The sequence below is a fragment of the Corvus moneduloides genome, chromosome 4 (assembly GCF_009650955.1).
Source record: "Corvus moneduloides isolate bCorMon1 chromosome 4, bCorMon1.pri, whole genome shotgun sequence".
In the NCBI taxonomy this organism is placed as follows: Eukaryota; Metazoa; Chordata; class Aves; order Passeriformes; family Corvidae; genus Corvus; species Corvus moneduloides.
Window position 1 is genome coordinate 64,264,300 of NC_045479.1, and position 20,664 is coordinate 64,284,963.

At 38.0% G+C, this 20,664-nt stretch overlaps 1 protein-coding gene across 4 annotated transcripts in view; it reads right to left on the reverse strand.

Annotated features, from left to right (window-relative positions):
• Positions 1–3,834: 3,834 nt before the first annotated feature.
• The window catches only part of SEMA3C (semaphorin 3C), a 117,993-nt gene continuing 101,163 nt past the window's right edge, over positions 3,835–20,664 (reverse strand). For all 4 annotated transcript variants that reach the window (XM_032106441.1, XM_032106443.1, XM_032106442.1 and 1 more), the window contains 6 exons: positions 19,230–19,318; positions 17,091–17,132; positions 15,670–15,827; positions 12,314–12,381; positions 9,360–9,490; positions 3,835–7,488 (listed from right to left, as the gene is read on the reverse strand). In XM_032106441.1, the coding sequence (XP_031962332.1) occupies positions 7,075–7,488; positions 9,360–9,490; positions 12,314–12,381; positions 15,670–15,827; positions 17,091–17,132; positions 19,230–19,318 (902 nt within the window). In that variant the 3' untranslated portion in view covers positions 3,835–7,074. The remainder of the gene's footprint in view (positions 7,489–9,359; positions 9,491–12,313; positions 12,382–15,669; positions 15,828–17,090; positions 17,133–19,229; positions 19,319–20,664) is intronic.

Sequence of the window (20,664 nt, forward strand, 5' to 3'; positions counted from 1 at the left end):
TCTCACTGTTTTGGGTAGCATGGAATATTATTTTTATTATTGTAACTGAGTTACAAAATAATTTATCCTACAGGTAATTTAACTGAAGGTGTTTAAGACTGGCAATCTGAAAAATAGATCTGTATAACATAATCTATTGATATTTTTTATCTATGTCCTTTGCTTTATGTCAAGTTCTCCAAAACAAAGTCCTTTAGCTAGGGTACTTTTAGTGTCAGGTGTGGAATAAAGAACACTCTGCAACATGAATTTAGTGCTGAAAAAAACAGAACAAAATATTATTTTAATGTTTCTTCAGTGTGAGCATATACATGTAGCTAGTAGTCTAGTTACAGGCCTAGTTCTTAAGCTTAAAAGCTACAAACACCTTGGAGGTGTTTTATATTTCTTGTATTTTGTTTCCTGACTGACACTACAAGGCAAAGAAACTTGATGAAGCAAATAAAGTGCAGCATCTTTTGAAGATTATAATAGGCAATGTATTTCAGAGTATTGGTGTGAAAAGTGGTTGTAATGAAAACAGTTAAATTAAAGTGGGGTTATTAGCGTGAATTCGGCTGAGGAAAGGAAAAGGAATAAAGAGGAGTCCATACAGAGGAGGAGGAGTAGAACCGTAGAAGAAGAAGAGCTTTTGAAGGCGGAAATGGCTTAATTTTTAACCAAAATAGAGGGGGGGCTATTGAAAGGGCTCAACTGGAATCTCATTGTGAGCAGTGAAGGGATCTTAGGCTTGGTGAGCTTTGACCCATGGGAAAATTGGGCTTTCAAGGCTAATTTAAGAACAGTATTTTTCTATCATATAACAACATGCAGTTGTGAGGAAATGTTCACAGTGTTCATGTAAGGACCATGGCATGTTCCATTCCTGTTTATTTCTGGGGTCTTGTTCTTCTCTCTCAGTCATTTTGAGCAAAGACTTACAGATATGACAAGTTTTTTTTCCAAATATTGAATCAGCTAATGAAATTTCTTGGGAAGATATCATAGGCAAAACTGTATGTAATACAGCTTTTACTGAGGTCTTATTATACAAAAAGCCTGAAAGCATGCCCTGGACATCATATCCTAAGTTGTCAGCTTGAAAAAATATAAACTGCTTTGCTCTTAGGGGCCTTTGAAATGCAGGCAGGGAGGACAGATACTGGAAAAAAGACTACTGCAAAGAGCCAAGGAACAGCAGCTCTCCAAAGGGTTGTGAACCTAAGGTTAAGCAAATGTATTTTTTTTTATTCTTTCCCCATGCTGCATGTTGCTGTACAAGCTAGAAAACAATCTTTTTTATCAGCTCTCATTTACCATAGACAACAATAATGGCCATTTTTTAATTTGACTTTTTTTTTCCCCTAAAATCCTTTGGAAAAAAATATATGTCTCTATAAAATGCTGGATATGTTGAAATCCGTTGGCCTAAACTGTCTTGAACGTGGAGCTCAGCAAACATTGAGGTTCATTTATAAGGCCAGCGCATGAGGCTGTTCGTTTATAAGGCATTCAAATCAGGAATAATGAAGCTGATAGAGTGCTAAGAATACACAAATGCTGTTTGCTTTGTAAAGCCGTATATGGAATCCAATAATGAGTCCTAGGATACAGGACAGTCTATCACTGTAGAGTAATTATTTGTTGACTGCTGAGCCAGCTGTGTTGAATTTGCTTCTTGGAGTGTTCAGAAAGCCAAAGCATCTTTAAATCTCAGTCTTTAGTTTAGATTAGACATGCTAAATGATGGCACATTTTTATTACTTACACTGTGCTAGTCCTCCTGATGCTAAAAGGAAATTCTTGTTGAGATAGTACAGAACAAGGTAAGTTAGAAAGGAGAGTGAATAGAAGAGCTTTTGTTTACTGATTATGTCTTTAAAATGCTCTTAGAGATGGTAACTGCAATACCTACAAGCTGTTGATGTCTTGGGACTGTGAGGACTGATTCTGCCCACGTGGAAAAAGAAAAGGACATACACTAATGTTAAAGAAAGGTAAGTACTGCATGGAAAGAAAAGCTCCTCTGTATGCAGGTAGCTGTATGTATGCACATATGTCTAGGACCTGCTGCTGAGTATCTGTGTGTAGTTTTACTTGGCCTCATAGCACACAAAGTCACTTCTCCCCAGAGCACCTTGGGGTGCCATGAGAAGGGCTTAGCAAACCACTTGCAGTGCAAAGGGTAAAGAAGCTCTGGTCTCCTGAGACCCAGCCCATTGCTTTAGGCAAAAGTCACAATACCGCAACCTGTTTTCTTACAGCCTGCACCACAGAATTACATCTGCTGACTTAATTCTGGAGGCAACAATTAATTCCAGAGGCAACAATTAATTCCAGAGGCAACAATAATCTGGTAGCATTGGGAGTCACACCAGTGTTGGCAGTCCCTCCCGTGCAGGCAACATTTTTCACTGGTTGCCCCTGCGCTTCTGTGGCTGCCTGGAGGAACCTGAGCTTCACACTGCTCAGTCCTGTGAAGAAGTGCCTGAGTTCTGCATCCTGCATTTACTCAAAGAGAAGCCTTAGAAATGTCTTGCCACCAGAAGGGAGACCTTAGAAAAAGCAGTAGCTCCCAATGGAGGAAAAGAGAAGTGATTTAACAGACATTTGAAAGACAAGGGAGAAGTGTCAGACCCTCAGAATTCTCACATCTGATGTCCAGAGAAGTCCCATGTCTTTTGCCACTGCTCAGAGCCAAGGAATCAAAACCCTAAGTGCTGAACCCTGCAGGAGAGGGCAAAAAAAGTCAGGGAAGAAGATCAGCAACAGACAATTGAGCAGGATGGACAGAGGATCAGACATGGGAAAGCTTTCTCAGAGTATAAAACTCTGTAAATGTCCATCTGTTTTGGAACCTTATCCAAACATTTCCTACAGCATATGGGAGTGCTTGAAAACTCAGCTTCTGACCCAGATTGGTCTGAGTGCTGAGCAGGTAACTATCCAACATCAGCACATCTAGGAACCAGCCAGCACAGAAATCCTGGAGTGAGGTCATCTTATCCACTCACACCTCATAAAGCCTTACAGCAACATATCTATCTGGGAAATCAAAATCCGTGTTTAACGATTCAGAACCTTGTTGTGAAGGTCAGTATTTGTGACATTTAATTTTCAATTATTATCCCAAAGAACTGAGGAGGACCTATGCTTTCTTGTTAAAACCCATCTGGAAAAACAGCCAGTAAGAAGAGCAGCAGTAACACTGCTTGGATGATAGCTGCAGGAAAAAGGAGCATACTGTAGGTGTCAGGCAGGTTATTTCACTCCAAGCACAACCCAGGAAACTGGGAGAGATCTGTGACTCCCTGTGGTGCAGCCCCAGCAGCCTGTCCTCCCTGCAGAGATGTCTGAAGAAGGCCAGGAGTCTCAGCTGAGAGAATCAGGATTTCACAGAATGTGCTTTTGTCTTTTCTTTTTGGTGTTTTTTTTCTTTGTTTTGGTTTTTTTTTTGGCCTCAGTGTAATAAAAGCAAAAAGCATTTACGCTTCATTCCCCTTTTTTAGTCAGACATTTCTGATTTACTTTATGCTCCTAGGAGAAAACAAATTTTTTTCTTCTCCTTTTTTATGATGAATAAAAGTTAACCTGCTTTTTCACAAGATGCTTATATGGGATGATTTCTGAAAGAATTAATCTCTGACTCCTCATGAGTTCCTTGATATCTCTGTGACTGGGGGTTCAGTCCAGAGCAGGGCTTGGAACTGACCAGCTACAATAGCTGATGCTCCAAATATTTTCTTGAACTTATTTAGAAAATCTATAGAACTGTTTTCCAGGTTCTTTTTAAAAATAAACAAACAAAAAAAGATCCTTTTTTTTATGCACATCCATAAGGGGGAAACCAACAAATTTTTAAGATGTTGCAACACACTTTATTTTGTCGGGCATTTTAGATATTCAATTAAATAGCACTATATTAAACTACATTTTGTTCTTTCTTACACACTATATGATGCATATTCACTGTCATGACAGTTTCATCATGCTAGGAACTTATACACATACCTACACTTTTAAAACCAAGATTTTCTTAATGAAACACGCATATCTACAGTAACAACAATTGCAAAGAACACAATGTTAGGTCAAGATTTCAGCAAACTTTACAAACTACACAAAATAAAAAGCAAAAATAAAAATAGCAGTACACAGTGAAGTTCTTGGCAGAGAACATATCTTTACATTTGGTGAAATTATGCCTAGAAATCATTTTACTTTTGCATTATTTTAAGGAATAAAATTATATACATTATTTAGTAATCCTCAAAATAGGAAGTATTAAATAGCACAAATAATATTACAGTCTTAAGTTTTGGTGTTACCTACAGTAGAGGAGCTACTTTAAACAAAAATTGCAGTTTGTCTATTCTGTACATTTAAGGCCAAACACTCAGCTGGTATCAACCCCAGTAGCTACATGGACAGCAAGGAAGTTTATACCAGCTGAGCATCTGGCTCCTGACTTCTCTATACATGCGGGAAGGCTCCTAAAGCATGGAAGCTTGGACCGGTTACACACTGACAGAAGCTTATTATATTTATATACTGGAGTTCTCATGCAGCAGGAAAAATGTTAGTTTAAGTATAATCCCTTAAACAGTCATACCATAATAATGGTATATGAAGCAGCTTTAAAAATATTATTTTATAATCATATGAAACTCTGAGCTATGCAGATTTTTTTAATGGAATCCCTTATTGCCAATATTCTATTAGAAAACAGTGTAACTGTAATTTCTGAGGCCTAATGGGGCCCTATTAAAATATCACTGTACCTAACCACTTAAAGGGCAAATTGTACCCTGAAATACCTATTAATCGCTGTATTCCATCTGGAAGCAATTATGATCCTCACAATAGACGTTAGTATCACACTAACTGCAGTGAATCTGCTGGGGAGATAGGAAGAGCATGGCAGCATACAGAGAATATCCACTAGTGTCATTCCAGGAGGTAGTTCTATTTCATGGCACCCAATTTTTGGTTTGTCACTTACACACTTCAGAAGCCAGTCATACTCAGGGAGAAAAAAAAAAAAAAAAAAAAAAAAAAGCAGCCAGATTCCTCTAGAATTTGCTTTGCCAACGCTTGGGGCCAAATTCAATCTCATGGAAGTCAGAGAAAGTTTCCTGATGGTTTCCATAAGAAGGACCTTAGTTATCAACAGCTAACTATTGCAGAAATATGCATTTAGGCCTTGAGTAAGGAGAACACTTAACTAGATGGCAATATATGAGCAGGCTGGCCCTGCCATGCAAGCAGTAAGCACACAAATTAAATTCAAAGAGCTCCCACCAGCATCAAAGGGATTTAGAAACTGCTTAAATGGTGTGATCAGGGCTCATTTCCCAGCTATCCTTCATGAGGTGGTGATAAAGTGACAATCCAACTAATGGCAGGTAAATATCAGCGTTACCTCCACTGCACTAGATTGAATTCACTTACGTCCATTGCTCTAGATTTAATTCACACAGGCACAAACCCAGAAGTGTTCCCCCATGCCCTGTAGAGTTACTCCCAGAGTATTCTAATAGAAGCTGAATTTTAACTTAACATAGCTTTTTTTGAGCTGAACATCAGTTTATATTTTTGATTAATGTCATAAATAATTGTGATTTTTCTAAGGTGCTCATAAGTTTTTAATCCCTGTTACTGTTTCGAACAGACTCATTGGCTTCCAGAACACTCTTACACAGTAAAAGGATTGATGATCTGTCCCTCTTTTTGGCATTAGTGCTGCTCAAAAAAAAAAAGTGATTGCTTTTCGGAGGATGGCTTGGTGCATACTCCCCCAATTTTCAGCAAAACTTGCTTCATTAGACCTGACAGCTGCTTCTTAAACAAAAGATTTCTGTTTGAATATGCCTCTCAAGTGATACTTTTTGGTTTTTGACCCAAACCCATTTTTCAGTTTTGTTTTTCCCTCATTCTTTTTTTTTTTTTCTTTTCTTTTCCTGATCTGCTTTTCAGCAGAGAACTGAAAATTGGAGCAAATTGGGAAAATAACATCGAAAAGAAAAAGGGTAGAAAGACTGGAAAATGGGAATGGTTTTATTAGAAAATTCTAGTTAAAATACCTGCAACTTTGAGAAAACAGTTGAAAAAATAATGTTTTAAAATTCTCAATGACACTTATGACTTGTTTCCACATTATAGACCAGCTCCAATTTAATCATGGAACAGAATAAAGATAATCTATATTTTTTGTTTCTGAATAAGTATTATACAGTGTATCTACATTCTGTCCTTTGAAAAGAAATTGGAGTGCAATCCTTTGAAAAGTAGCTAAAATACCCAAGTCACTTAGGTGTTTTTCAAAATTGTATGTATAATGAACATTCTCATGTTACCTTTGTGCCGCTTATAAAGCTATGTAGTGTTATAGGACACTCTATTTTAATACAAATCAGTATGAGAAGAGATATTTTAAGTTACATTCCAAAACTCATTAATTTATTACAACTCATACTATGCACAATAATCAGTGCTTACTCTGATAAATTCTTTGTTTTTCTTCTGTTTGTTCCTTCATTTGACCTTTGAGAATGAACCATTTCTACTACACTTTACTTGCTTCCTATCTGCATGCATTCACATGATTTGATCGATGAGTGAAAGCTGTAAACCCAATATTGAGCAGTAAACAAGAAGAAACTCATGTTCTTAAATGCAGTGCAAGGAAATCTTAGTACCATCCTACTTTGAGCATGCATCTTAACCCGGATTCTTTCACTACCAGTCTAGTTGGTACAATTCCAGAGTTGCAAGGCAATGCACTGATTTTGTAAAAATGTCTATTCATCTGGAATTAAATACTGAGGTGTTAAATGTGAATCTGGTTTAAGATGAATAACCAGCGCTGCTTCTAGGACAGAGCCCAGCCTAGAGTCATTAAGCATCTAGTAAAGAAAATGCTCTGAGTTGTTTTCTTTAGTTAGGTTACACTGCATTTAATTGGGAAACAGACCTTTTATGAGGCTTTCTGGATTTTCATTTAATTTTTTATCAGATTTGCACAAATTTGTTCTCAATAGACAAATATAAGCCCCCTACACTGAGGACAAAAATATCTATTACTATAAAATAAGATTAAGATCCAGGTAATTGATTCCTTCTATTTCTACTTTTTCTGCTATTGATGAGGGCCTTTAGTTTGCTGTAGTCCCCTCTCATCTTCTGGGATTCTTCCCTCTGGTGACCTGCCTGCCTGCTGTCTTTGCAGTACTGGTTAATCATCTGCATTTCGGAGTGGCTGAAAGCCCCCACAAAGTCCTTGGGGTGGAACTGCAGCGCTCGTACCGAGCTGGCCCAGGTCCAAGGGGACCACTTATCAGTCATGACAGCCACCATCTCTGAATCCAGCACTTTGAAATTGATCTTTGCCAGGGTCTGCTTGAAGCTGTTCTCTGTTGCGATGCAGTGGTAAAGTCCCCGGTCGCTGTCCTGCACAGAGCGGATGAGGAGCCCATGTGCAGTTGCTATGATCCTCTCGTTCAGCTTGACCTAGAGACCAAAAAGGCAGGGGAACTTTTTAGGGAGGGCTATGGAACAAGAGAGTATTGGACCTTTTGCTGAGTCTCACTTCAAACATGACTTTCTTAAAGTTATTATATTTTTATATATTTATCTTCAAGAGACCACCAATATTGCTACTGTTAGGAGAGAGCTTACCTCAAGAAAGGCAAATGTTGCTAAAGAAAATGACTTAACTATTTTTATTTCTTATGTTAGAATAAATTTGATCAGGATGAAGACAAAGATGAAAATCTGGAAACCACATGAAATAAGAGGTTTTGTAATGTTCAAATAATAGAGTTGAAGAAAAGAACTTTTATTTGCCCTGTTGCATGCCTGAGAGTATCTCTCTTAGCATCAGAAATTGCTGCTGAGACTCAGTGGGGGAAAGGTGCAAGACCAGGGAGGCTAATTTGGCATTGGACTCAAGGTGGCTTCTGGTTAAATATTTTGACTTTGAGCAGGTTCCTGCTGAAGAACTCTATCTGCTCTGCAGAGTCTATAGCCTTGTATAAATATTATCATCACAGTGGTCTCAAGTGGGACTTGGCTTTCTGTTAACCAGGAGCACTGGTGTTCTCCTATTTCCTTTCTGGCTTTGGACTCTACTATCCCAGGAGATGACCACATCATCTGAAGGAAGCAAGTTACCACAGCTTGTTATCATCCAATTATAAATGAATATGCAGATGTCCCTTTGCCTATCAGTGTTAATTAAAAATTGCTAGTTCAATCCATCCTGAAACGAAACCACTGCTGGTATTTTTCTGAATGGTTTTTCTATTTTGCTACTGGACTTTGCATTATACTTGGTTCTCTTGGGCACTAATTTACTTATTACAGTATTCTGCTATTGTAAACTTTTGTAGAAATTGTGGAAGATTTCCAGAAATCTGAGAGCTTGAAAACTAACGCTTTGATTGCTTTAGTCTGCCCATTGTACTTTGAAACTGCATTGATTCTAATACAGATACTGAACATAAGAACAAAAAAGGGAGATGTTCTGCTGAAGCAATGGATTAAAGAACTGCACCTATTGCCAAGACATGGCTTGAGTCTTTGAATAGTGAGAAAACTCAGTGAGACATTTGTGAGTCCCCTCTGTTTTTGGAAAATGGCCTGATAGGAGAATAATGCTTTTTCAGTATTTATAACCTATCAACAGACACCACATTACTTAAAAGTTCCTTTTGAAAGATGTTTCTTTTTATTCATATAGTAAGTGCCTTGGATTTGAAATGGATTTTTTTCCCCTTTTACATTACTTAAGGAAGGCACATTCCCCATAAACAATCATACTGTATGTTACAGTGCTGAAACTTGAGAGCCTTAGAGAGTGCAGTAATGGAAAATGTGATTGCACCATGGTGAGGAAATGCTTTTGTCAATGCGTGTTAGCCTGGACTAGTTTTTTGCTAAAGAAACCTTTCACATTTCTCCCACTTTTGCCTTTATCCCTTCAATAGCACAGAGGATCTACTGCATGCTGACTTCTTCCTGAACTTTATACATGTTATTGTAGTGTGCCTATTTCCTTTAGATCAATAAGAAGTTCTGAGTGCTGCAAACATTCAGTTTGCAATTAGTAAGGTGTGAAGCAAAGATTCTTTAATTTTCTGATAGCTGTTCTGGTCTGACAGAAATCACTGGGGCTGAGGGTGAAGTCCCGGCTGTACTGAAAGTCTGCACTTACTCATATGAGTAAATGCTGGTCACTGTCCTGCATCCACACAAATTCTCCAGCTTCACTGTAGCCAGACACCCTGATAAAAACACAAACTGTCCCTCGCCTCTGTCTGGGGAGGGAATGTGATTCTCCTGACTGAGAATCCTCCAGAGCTCCTGCTCACATGACTCACCTCTTTCCTCCTGTCATTGTCTTTCTGTAGCAGCCATTTAATAGAAGCCTGAGGAGATTTAGGTGTGCATTCCAGAAAGGTGGTGTTGTTTTTTACTCCATACTGAACTATTTCTGCAGCATTTCTGTATGCTAGAAAGAAAGAAAAAAAAAAACCGTTCAGGATATTTTGAATGGTGATTTGATTAAGAAAACACAAAACTGTTTGAAATATAGATTAAATGAAGTACGCCTGATTCTGATATTTGCCAAAAATAATTAATTTTTGGGAAAAAAATTCAAAGAAATTAAATAATATGTGAGGAAATCCATTCAGTTTGAAATACCAATTTTCAGAGTGACATGGTCTGTTCTGAGAAATTAGGACACCTATAGGCTGGTAAACTTTGCTGATGGGGTAACTGAGCTCAGGGATATTTTTCTGTGAAATTGTCTCATTCTTTACTACTCCAAAAGAGAATGAAGGATTTAATATATTTCTTCACACTTCACCATTTATGAGTTGGAGCAACATGGTTGTATGACCAAAATAAAGCATCATGCCCTAAAGAGGGCTCCAGCTACTCCAGCTGCTTGCAGCATCCCAGGGAGGAGAGAGGGCAGGCTGGGCTCCTGCTCCTCTGCTTCTCTTCCAACACAAGGAAGGGACTTGGCTCTCAACCTGAAATGTGATGAATATGTAGACAGGCCAGCAACAGAGAGAAAGACAGATTTATAGCACTCCAGCAACACCTGGGCAAGTGCTAAGCATATGTCATCACTTAGACTTGTTGTGTCCCTTTATAGTCTCGACAGATGAATAATTGGCAGTCACCAGTAGGAACTTCTGGATGCTTATTGCTTGGCCCAAATCATAGTATTTGTTCTGAAAAAAAAGCGCCTCCAGATTTAAGAACTTGCCTCATATATGAAATATAATTTTTTTGGTTTTTTGAGAAAGGAATAATGGATACCAAATAATATGAGAATTGCAAATACCTAGAGGTCTACATGTCTAAAATCTGACTGTTTTTGCACAGTCCTAAGACTGGTTTTCCTCAGACTCTACTTTAACTCCCATTCTTTTCAGCTTCTTTCATCAACTGATATGTGAAATTGAAATCCATTCTTCTGAAGGAAGGAGACTTTGCCTGGTTCTAGTCCTTCAGCACATTTAGGAAGTTGTACCAAAACAAATTCTAACTTTTAGGAGAATAATGTGGAAATACTTTGCATTCAAAATGCATTTCTGTAATGGCTATAAGGGCTAACACAAATATAATGGTATTAAACAGACATGAAAAGCAGTCATACAAGATTCTTGATGATTTACTTAAAAATAACAATGTGCCAAAAATCTTGAGTTTATACATGCTAAGAGGTCTACAATGTTTAAAGACTTCAATTCAGCATTTCGTTTCTCTATGAGCTTGGAAGATTCCGTGGCTTTGCTTGACTGTCTGGTCTTTTGTCCTTTAGGTAGATTTCATTTTTTCCCCAAACATAGTAATTTTGCTATAAATGGCTCTAATTATATTTTGCAAGGGTCTAAATTGCTCTTTATCTTTTTTTTCCATTGGGGAAACAACTGCCCTACTTATGCTATATCCCCCTGCTGGCACCAAAACTTCCTTTACAAAGATGCTAAAACACATAAACCTATAAATACATCCACATTAAAAAAGTGGTTGAAAAACAAGAAACCTGTTTCACAAGCCAGTCAAGGTTGAAACAATTGTTTCCCCTCAGGCCAGAATGCAGACAGCTGACATTCTCACATTTTCCACATGGAAGGAGGAGACACCCACCCTTGGGACAGACAATGGGTGGAAGGTCTCAGCACATGCCTGCAGGGGAAGACATGCAGCTCAAGTTGCTTCAACATGGATTTCTCAGAGCTCAGGTGTATTCTCTAACACTGGGGTCATCTCTTGGAATTACCTGTTCAAGCTCTTCAGCTTCATAGAAATTAGCTAATACTGACTCATGGGGAAAGGCTCATTTAAGCAGAGGGATCTACACCCAGCGTGCTGTGATCTTTTTTGATCCAGGAGATTCTTCCAACAACCAGTGGAGACTGTTTCAGTAGAATTATTATTAACAAAACCTTTTAAATGTAACTCTTAAAGTATTATTCTTTGATTAGGAAAAAAACAATATAAAAATTCACGATCAGCTCTACTATTTGGTCTCCAGGTGGTACAGATGAAAATTAACTTTAGAATTCAGGCTCGTAAATAGAGGTGAAAGGAGCATAATACTCTGATGTGTGTCCTTGGTCTGATGGCATACATTGCCACTGCCTAGCTCAGACATGTATAGAATTGAAGAGGATTGAGGTGCCTTCATATATCTGTTTAGTCTTACTATGACTTTGGGCATATTTGACTGGTGTCCATCACTCTGGAGAAAATGGTAGCTGGGAGGGCAGAGTCTTGGCTCCCCTGGCCACCTGTTCCATGTCAGGCTGACTAAACTGTTGCACAGCTGGAAATAAGAGACTTCATAAAGAAATTTGGAATACGTTTTTTTTTCCTACATAAAGGAAGAAGGGAATAATCATAACTCAAAAGACAGTCCTAGATCCTGCTGTTTGCTGAAAGGTGTGCTCCAAAACTCAGTATGGGAACTTCTGAGGCCCAAAGCTTAAATGAACGAAAAGGCATTAATAAAGACTGAAGAGAAATAGAAGTAGAGAAGTCCTCAAATTAACTGTACCTTTTTCTAGTCAACAGTGTCAGCTTCCCAATTCAAGTATGCTGAACTATGCATTTCAGAGCTCATCATTTTATCATATATGTGCAAGTTTCATGTAATTGCAAAGAAAGATGCTGAAACCAAATCAAAACAAAACTCAGACTTGGAAAATAACCATGCTTTACCAGTAAACCATACAGATAACATCAGTTACAATGAATCATGTAAAGGAAAGCCAAGTGATCTTTATATAGCATGAGGATCTCTAAATTATAGTACCTTTCAGGTTGAAACCTCGGCACTGAGTCAGAGGGTTTCCATGTCTCACGTCTTGTCTACGGCTCCTCCTGCAATATTTTGTAAAAACAAAATGTTATTCTAAAACAGCTACACTGAAAAGAACCACTTTTTTATTTGTGGATTTGTGTCTTTCTATTTTTTCTAGATCAAATGTTAAGGATAGTTCATGACCTACTGTGTGTGTGCTTTACTCTTGGCAGGCTTGCTGGAGTGAAGATATTGTTTAGATGAAGAATCAGTTTGTTGAAGCTTATAAAATGGTTGCAGTTTTTGTAGGTAAAGCAGTTGTGCAGTGGAGGTATAGGGATGGAAGGATCAGAGGTGATACATGAAGGAGACGACTGCTCATTCTCATAACACCTGGCATTCAAAGCCAGAAACCCCAGCTGGAACTCTTCATAAAGGCAAGCAGCTAAGAATGAGATGCATAAGATTCATAGTGCTCATATCTAATGCACCAGCAAAAAATTTTGATAAAAGGCATGTTCCCTCCTCCATTTTAGCGAGCACCTTTTTTTTGGTGCCTGCAGCCACCTTGGCAGCAGAGTGACTGATGTATTCACCCAGAATGGTGGAGAGCTATGATTCTATTCTGTCCTCTATTCGAAGGGATGTGAGTATTTGCAAAATATAATAAAACTCACCAAGTATCAGGATACTTCTAAATGGGGACTTTGTTATACTATCTGGATGACAGGTGGAAAATCATGATTCTAAAGCAATTTTCTGGGGAAATTACTGGGACTGGGAATACTGGCATTTCAGTCCTCCTCAGCTAGGAGGTCATAGCTCACAGAATTCCGTGCATGAAAAGCTGGTACACAAATGTTTTTATTATTGAGATATATTATTTTCTTTGCTAAATATTGTGTAAGGTTGTTCAGTATTTATCAAGTTCAAGAAAAAAAATTTTGATGATATATTGTTGCAAATGGACACTGTTGGAATATTTAGGAGCTGTATTCTGAACCATGCACTAAGGACTTGAGGATCAGAAACCATAAAAAGCCCCTGGAGCTCCAGTACTACTGAGTGAAGGGACATCTATGGCCACATTGTACTAGGTAGTGCACAAACACCCAGTAATAGTGCTCATAATCCCCTGTCACCCAATCCTTCACTGCATCGTTTGAAAAGGAAATATTTGAAAGGTGATGATTCAAAGGAGTAATTCTTGAAATTCCAAGTATAGTTTTTATGTTAACCATCAGAAATATTGCATTTTATGCCTTGGGGTCTTAACCCTTGTGAACCATTTACATGAGTCAAAGGAGACAATGAAGAATTTCTGAGTGAATGTCAGAGTTCTTGTGCTACCAAGACCTGCTCCACACTGTCAGAAATGTCATGTTGCTTGCATTAAGCAGTTCTGAGAATGTAAACTTAGCAGTTAGATATTTATTTAAAAAAAAAAAGTGGTGGTTAGAAAATAAAAATACTATAAGGTGTTTTGGAGTAAATCGATGTTGCATGAGGAGCTACAGTAATTCACAGGAGACAGAAGTGTCAAAAGAAGCAAACAAGCAAATGCATACAGCAGAAACTGTTGTCTAGACAATGGGCTTTGGTTCTAATTACCAATGTTTTCTTCTTCATAATCTGTCTTGTTAGATAAACGGACAACTCATTTCCTTCACATATGAAAAGCAGACTTTTTTCCATACAGCTTGAGGTGTTTATTTTGGTTTGACATAAAGAGCAAATTGCAAACAAAATATCAGCATGAAAGTAAGCCCCAGTGGAAATAACCCTGGGTAGGTGTATATAATGGGGATGGCAAACTGGAAACTGCACAGGCTGGGTGTACCTGACTGCTCCTTTTGGCAGCTATGTTAGTGTAGGAGTTAGGTGGCCTGAGACTTGAAGATTTTTCTTTTCTTTCCTCCCCCTGTCTTCTGATCTTTGTTCCATGGAAGAAAACAGTGAGTTTCCAGACTGGTGGCTGAATACTCTGAATGAAAGCAGTTAACAACCCCATGTACTTTACCAATTGCTACGTGCCCAGTTTGGGCTTTAACTTGTAATCTCAAGTAAGGAATGAGTCAAGAAAACTTTGCAATAACAAAAACAATTGTCTTTAATCCCGGGGGATGACATTATTACCAGCAGATCCAAGCTTTGCCTGTTTCTATCAACTGTCTCCCTCTATGAGGGTACAGGAGTAAAACTCAGTGACTATATATGGCCTTCTGCACCTGCAGCTCAGGTACAGGCACTAAGCACAGCCACAGGTTTAGGCAGGATATCAAGAAAATATTCTTCACCCAGAGGGTAGTTGGACACTGGAACAGGCTCCCCAGGGAAGTGATCACAGCACCAAACCTTCAAGAAGTGTTTGGACAGTTCTCTCAGGAACATGGTGTGATTCTTGGGGTGTCCTGTGCAGGGCCAGGAGTTGGACTCAATGATCCTGGTGGGTCCTTTTTGACTCAGCACATTTTTTGATTCTATGACTCTAGAATATGCAGTCTAAACCTCTTCTGGCACAATTTGAGGCTGTTTCCTCTTGTCCTCTTGCTTGTCACCAGGGAGAAGAGTCCAACCCCCAGCTGGCTACAACCTCCTTCCAGGTAGTTGTAGAGAGCATACAGCTGAAAGGTTTGTCTCCTCTGCAGTAACGCTTCATTGTGTATTCTGCAGCTTTGTTTGTATATGAAGTGAAATCTTATTAAGACAAAAGCTCACTACAGCCTTCTGCTATTAAATATTTCCCTTGGGAGGAAAGAGACTCCTGTTTTACATAAGATTAAGAGATGGACTATTAGTTCTCTTGTAAATTAAACAAATTGCTTTCCCTGTCTGCTTTAATAAGCCTCGTGTCAAAAAACCCAAATCCACAGGCATTACATGGAAATCACATTTGCCTAAAATTCTCCTGAAAATAATTCTTCTCACTTAGGAGCAAATGAGGAACAAAAAAGTATGAATGGGTTTATTCCTCAGACAGCCTGAGAGATCTTTTGCTCTATTTAGGGCTATCATAATTACATCCATAGTAAGTAATTGAATTTAAATGAAGGGAACAAATGTCTCACTGATTTTGTGTGCATGAGACAGAAGGATTAATATTTATGATTAAGAACCATTTTTTTCCTTTTCTTTTTTCTCCCATCCATTACTTTAAATATGAAAAGCCATGCTCTTTACCATACACTCTTGCAGCATTCAGTCCTAAGTGATGAATAATTCCAAGCACAATAGCTGTGGAGGTATTGTTTGTACATGCTCACAAAAGGAATGACATCCCACTTCTCCATCACAACACTCCAGGCTACACAGCAGAAAAAAAGCGATCTTCCCTTGCAAGCTTCACCAGACTGCTTAATACTGCTCACCTTTTTCCTGTAGGATAAAACCTGGAGCAGGAGTTGCCATCCCAGGCGCAGTATGGATCTCGGGCTAGGCAGCAGTCAGCACAGGCAGTGCCGTAGATGTGGCAGCGATGCAAGGAAACCTGGGTGACCCCTTCATCTGAGCTCACATACAACTGTTGCTGCAGGAGGAATGGAAAAGATTTATTTCAGATGTGGAGGAGTTTCACCCCAGACCTGGCTAACACACCCAAAAAACATTTCAATTAATTTTGGAATTAACCCAAGACCAAGAGGGGAGCCACAAATATAAAGTCAAGATCAACAGAAATCTCCCAGGTGAACAGGCCTCTATTGTTTTCACCTTCCTGCTAGAAAACACCTAGAAACACTGGGGAAGGTTAATGGCTTTTTGGACATTGAGTGTCAGTGTTCTGTTCTAGGGCAGACAGGCTGAGTTAATATTTCTCAGATTTGAGAACTTGGTTCTTATTCAGTAAGGATTATTGGCTCAAGCCTTTGAACTAAGTATTTTCTCTGCACATAGTCAGTTTAATAAATATTATGGAGAGTTCCTAGTTGGATCCTCCAGTGCATACATTTCCAAGATGTAAAACCTAGAGATTATGTTGAGGCTTAGGGCCAGATTCTGATAGCCTTATATACCTGGAAAAATAAGCCAAGAGAACTTTCACAACACATCAGAGCTTTTGCAAGAGAAGTTCAAAGTGAGTAGATCATTACCAAAGTCTTGGCCAAAATTACTGTTTTACTCAAAAACAATCATTCTTAAAATATAAATTAATATTGCACAAAATCCCTTGAAATTCCTTTGATCTTCTTGTCATAAAAATGACAAAGCATATTGAATTCAAGTTAGGGAAAAATATTTACTTAGTAGTAGCTTTGTAAAATATTGAGCAATGTCTTGCTTGCAAAATCAGAAAATACACATTTTTAGCTTGTGTGTTAAACATTTCAGCAATAATCCTTTCAGCTGCTTTCATCATTCTTATTGTAATTGTTTATTACTAATAAACAAACCTGCACAATTGCACCATGGACCCAACAGCCCCAACACGGCCTTTTTACATTGATCAGACAGACTTCCAAGGAAAAATTTCTATTTAGGACTCAGAGAAAAAAAACCAGGGAGGATGAATTTCCTCTTTTAGTATTTTTTTGATTCCTTAATTGTCAAACAAAACAACAAAAAATTTGACACTTTCAGTGAATTCAAAATGATACATAATGAATAGAAATTGTTTTATCTTAGTGGCCGAAGGGCATGTAAACAGCTCCTGCAAACTTCAGTCAAGTTTTCCATATTCATTATGGAAAATTTGCCCGTATTTAGTGTGCTCCACAAGAATCGATATTCTAATATCTGAGTCAATTTGCTTCTCAGTTAGTAAGCACTAAGCAGGCATTCCACTTTTCCTTACCTTTTTAGATGAAATCTTCATTGTTGTTATAGGAGAATTACTCTGAAAGACAAAGTGACAAACCATTGTCAAGAGCTCTGTCCCAACATTAACCTTCAAAAAGCACTAAAACCTACGTAATATCTAAGAAAAAAATATATTTTTATATCCTGGAAAGGAACCACTCCCTCCTACTAAGTATTGCTAGTTTCAAAACTAAATAAATGACATATCAAGAATAATTGTCTCACAAAATATATTGTTGAAACTCAACCACATTATTATTACCCGTGTGTTTCTAAAAGGTTTTAGTACACTTGTAATTAACCTGTATCTGTGCTATCTCAGCAATATGGGAGCCATTACTTTAACTTTGTAATAAGAAACAATGTTTTTTCTTTGATGATGATGATAAGGAAAAATCATAAAATAGCTCATGAATGTTTATTATATGATCCAGATAAAAATATGGCATACTTCTCCTACAAATTATCAGTGCATACAGTTTGGTTACCATGCAACATGTAAATTCAGATTATCAATGGCAAAAATATTTAAAGTGGCATGAATGTTCCTGAAAATTTCTTTCCCAGAGACAGTATTCTATACTACTGTGTGTCTTCATAGCACTCTATTAATGTCTGTGTCCAAATCAAATATTAAAAAGCTGGAAGAAGAATTGTTACATTCCTTGCCTTAAGTCATTATGTTCATCCAAACAAGTGATAAAATCGATGGTAATAAAAATGTTCAGCATTTTTTTAAGATTCAGCATTTGCTCAGTCACAAAGGAAAGCCGTAACAGTGGGCTAGGATTAATTGCAGTGAACCACAACACAGCAGGGAGGTCAGGACCAGAAAATCTGGCTGCGAATCATGTGAATTGGCCAAGGTTTGGAGAAGTTTAGTGCTGCTTTATGAACTGTCTGGAGACTCAAGGTCAAATGCAACATTGGACCTGATGCCACATTCTCCTTTCTTTGTTTATGCTCTGGAAGAGGATCTCTGCTTTGCTACCCTTGATATTAACTAGCACAGAGCCCATGACCTCATCCCTGTTCTCTTGGAGAGACTCATATAAACACCATGACGCCACACAGATTGTAACAGCAGAGCTTACAATACCGTGATTTTTAGGGTTCAAGATAAAAGGGTCTGTGCATAGAGGCCCAGAAACTAGGTTTAGGGTGAGGCTACCTCTCAGCCCACCTATCTTCATGCTGTAATCATTTATGTTTCAGTAAATGGTATTAGCAATACATTGGTGAAGAGTGTGTTTTAAGTAATATCACTCACATATATCCTTTTTAAAGGGAAATCTTCAACAAAAGCCTAGAAAGACTAACTATGCCTTTATGAGTGTTAACACTGAGTGTATTCTTTTTCTTAAAGAAACTTGTAATGCTGCCTCTATAAAGAAGCTTAAAATTTCCTTTCTGCATTCTCTCAATGAAACAGAGAAAAGGCCATGATAAAATCCTTAACTAAGTTTATCGATGCATACTGTCTAATGTCTAATGAATAGCCCATTCAAATATTTGAAAGGGGTTTTTCAACATGAGGGTGAACATTTTCTTTAGGTTATTACAAGCTGTTACATGCCAGAATGATTGACAGAGGCTATTCCCTTATTTCTCTGTACGTTTTGTGTTTCTTTTCAGCTTATGTTGTGTTAAACTTGTAGCTCTCTTGACTCCAGAGGCATGTGAGTTTGAAGAACAGGAGTTAAGCAAAAACAACACTAATTTGATTTCATTTTGCAACTGAGAACCAGGAAGATTATCTGATAATCAAAGTAAAGAAATCTTAGATTCCAACCATACATAGCAATAGTCTCTATAAGTGATGCCAATGATAAAAGTCTCCTTCTGGAAGCCATTATAACATGACCTCCTAAAAAAGTGATTATCAAAATCCTTCTAGCCAATATATCAGCATAAAAAAATAGGCAACTGAAATATAGGAGAAGAAAAGGACTTCAGCTATCTGTAGCCTTCATAACAGTTAACACTTTGTAATCCTCTTTGTGTGGTTATCAAACTGACAGCATGCACATTTACTTGATCTTTTATCAAGTCACAGTTGCCCTTGCCAAAGTCTGTTAGAACAAAGTGCTTGTGTGAACATACACACTGGAAAAACAAAAGGGGAAAGCCAAACCTGAAAAACCTCCAGCTCTTCTAAAATGAGTTCTCCACTTGCAGAGAAGTTGGTGGGTAGGACAACAACTTTTTGTACAGTGCCTTGGTCTGGAATAGGTGAGAACAAGTAACAAAGAGAGAGAGATAAATAAAAAATCAGATTAACCTTCATTAATTATAAAAGGAAGCCATCAAAGCAAGCACTGTGAGACAGAGAAAGGTAAGAAATGTTCAGCAATTTCTAGAGTTTGGGGTCAGTAAGAATGATGAAATGAATCCTCATACAGGAATACTAATGTAGTATTATTCTCATATATTAACATAAGTCATGGTAAGATTGGAGTTATTACCATTACTGTTGCCATTCTATACAAAAGATCAACCAAAATCAGTATATTCTGTAGTAGCTGCTATTCAGACACAGAGGAAGAATCTATCCTAATGATCTTAAGGTAAAACACAATATTAACAGGTAAAAGGGCACTACTGCAGGATGTAATATACATTCATATCCAATAATAAAATGCTATGATAACTGATGACATGAAAGGTAAACCTTCCAAAGAATAACTCTATCTACATGTAAACAGAGTAAGAAGAAAGCTTTTTTTTATGAAATTCAAGAAATAATCAAGTCCTATTGGTAGGAGTTAATATTTTGCTCTGTAAGGTAAAAAGAAAAAGGAAGGTGAAGATATTTTATCATGGCTTCCCTCTCAAAATACAGTTCCAAGCCTCAGAAATCCACTCAGAACAAAGGAGTAAGAAGCAGGAATATGTGGCAATGACAGTGTCTTTGCAGAGTAGATGCGATGAGTGAGACCGAAGGGAAATTTGTGATTCATTTTCCAAATTTCTTATGTGGAAAGAATATGTGAGATGCAGGAGTCCATCTGCGAAGGTGCTTAAAGGCTGAGACAGCCACTGAAGTATTTCTGATGTGGCAGAAAATGATGCCATGATGATTTTTTGCCTTTTTTTATATATACCTTTTCTATACCCTTTCATATAGCTTTTATGTATCCCCAGTGCTTTTAGCATGCATACTTGTAATTCCTTAAGTCTGATAACTTAGCTTAAACCCAATATTCCCTTAAGCCAGGAGACCAAACATCCTGGGGGCCTCACATTTGGAGGCCAGAAAGCCCTATGCTATCCTGAGAAACCAAGGTCTTCCCTAGAACATCCTGTAAACTAAGACAGGCCCATCCAGGTTGGGATTCCTCGGGATGGAGGGGTTCATTCAAGCCTCTCGTTGGGGAATCTTTGATAGATCTGCTAATTTGCAAGGTCTATAAATTGTATACGTGATCTATTGTCGGTGTGTGCATTTTGGTGTGCACTTCGGTGCATTCCACCTGGACAAAGTGGTGCACCTTTAAGGATCCTTAAATAAATACCAAGGTAAAAACCCCTTTTCCCTTAAACCATGTTTGGTTCATAATCAAAAGACC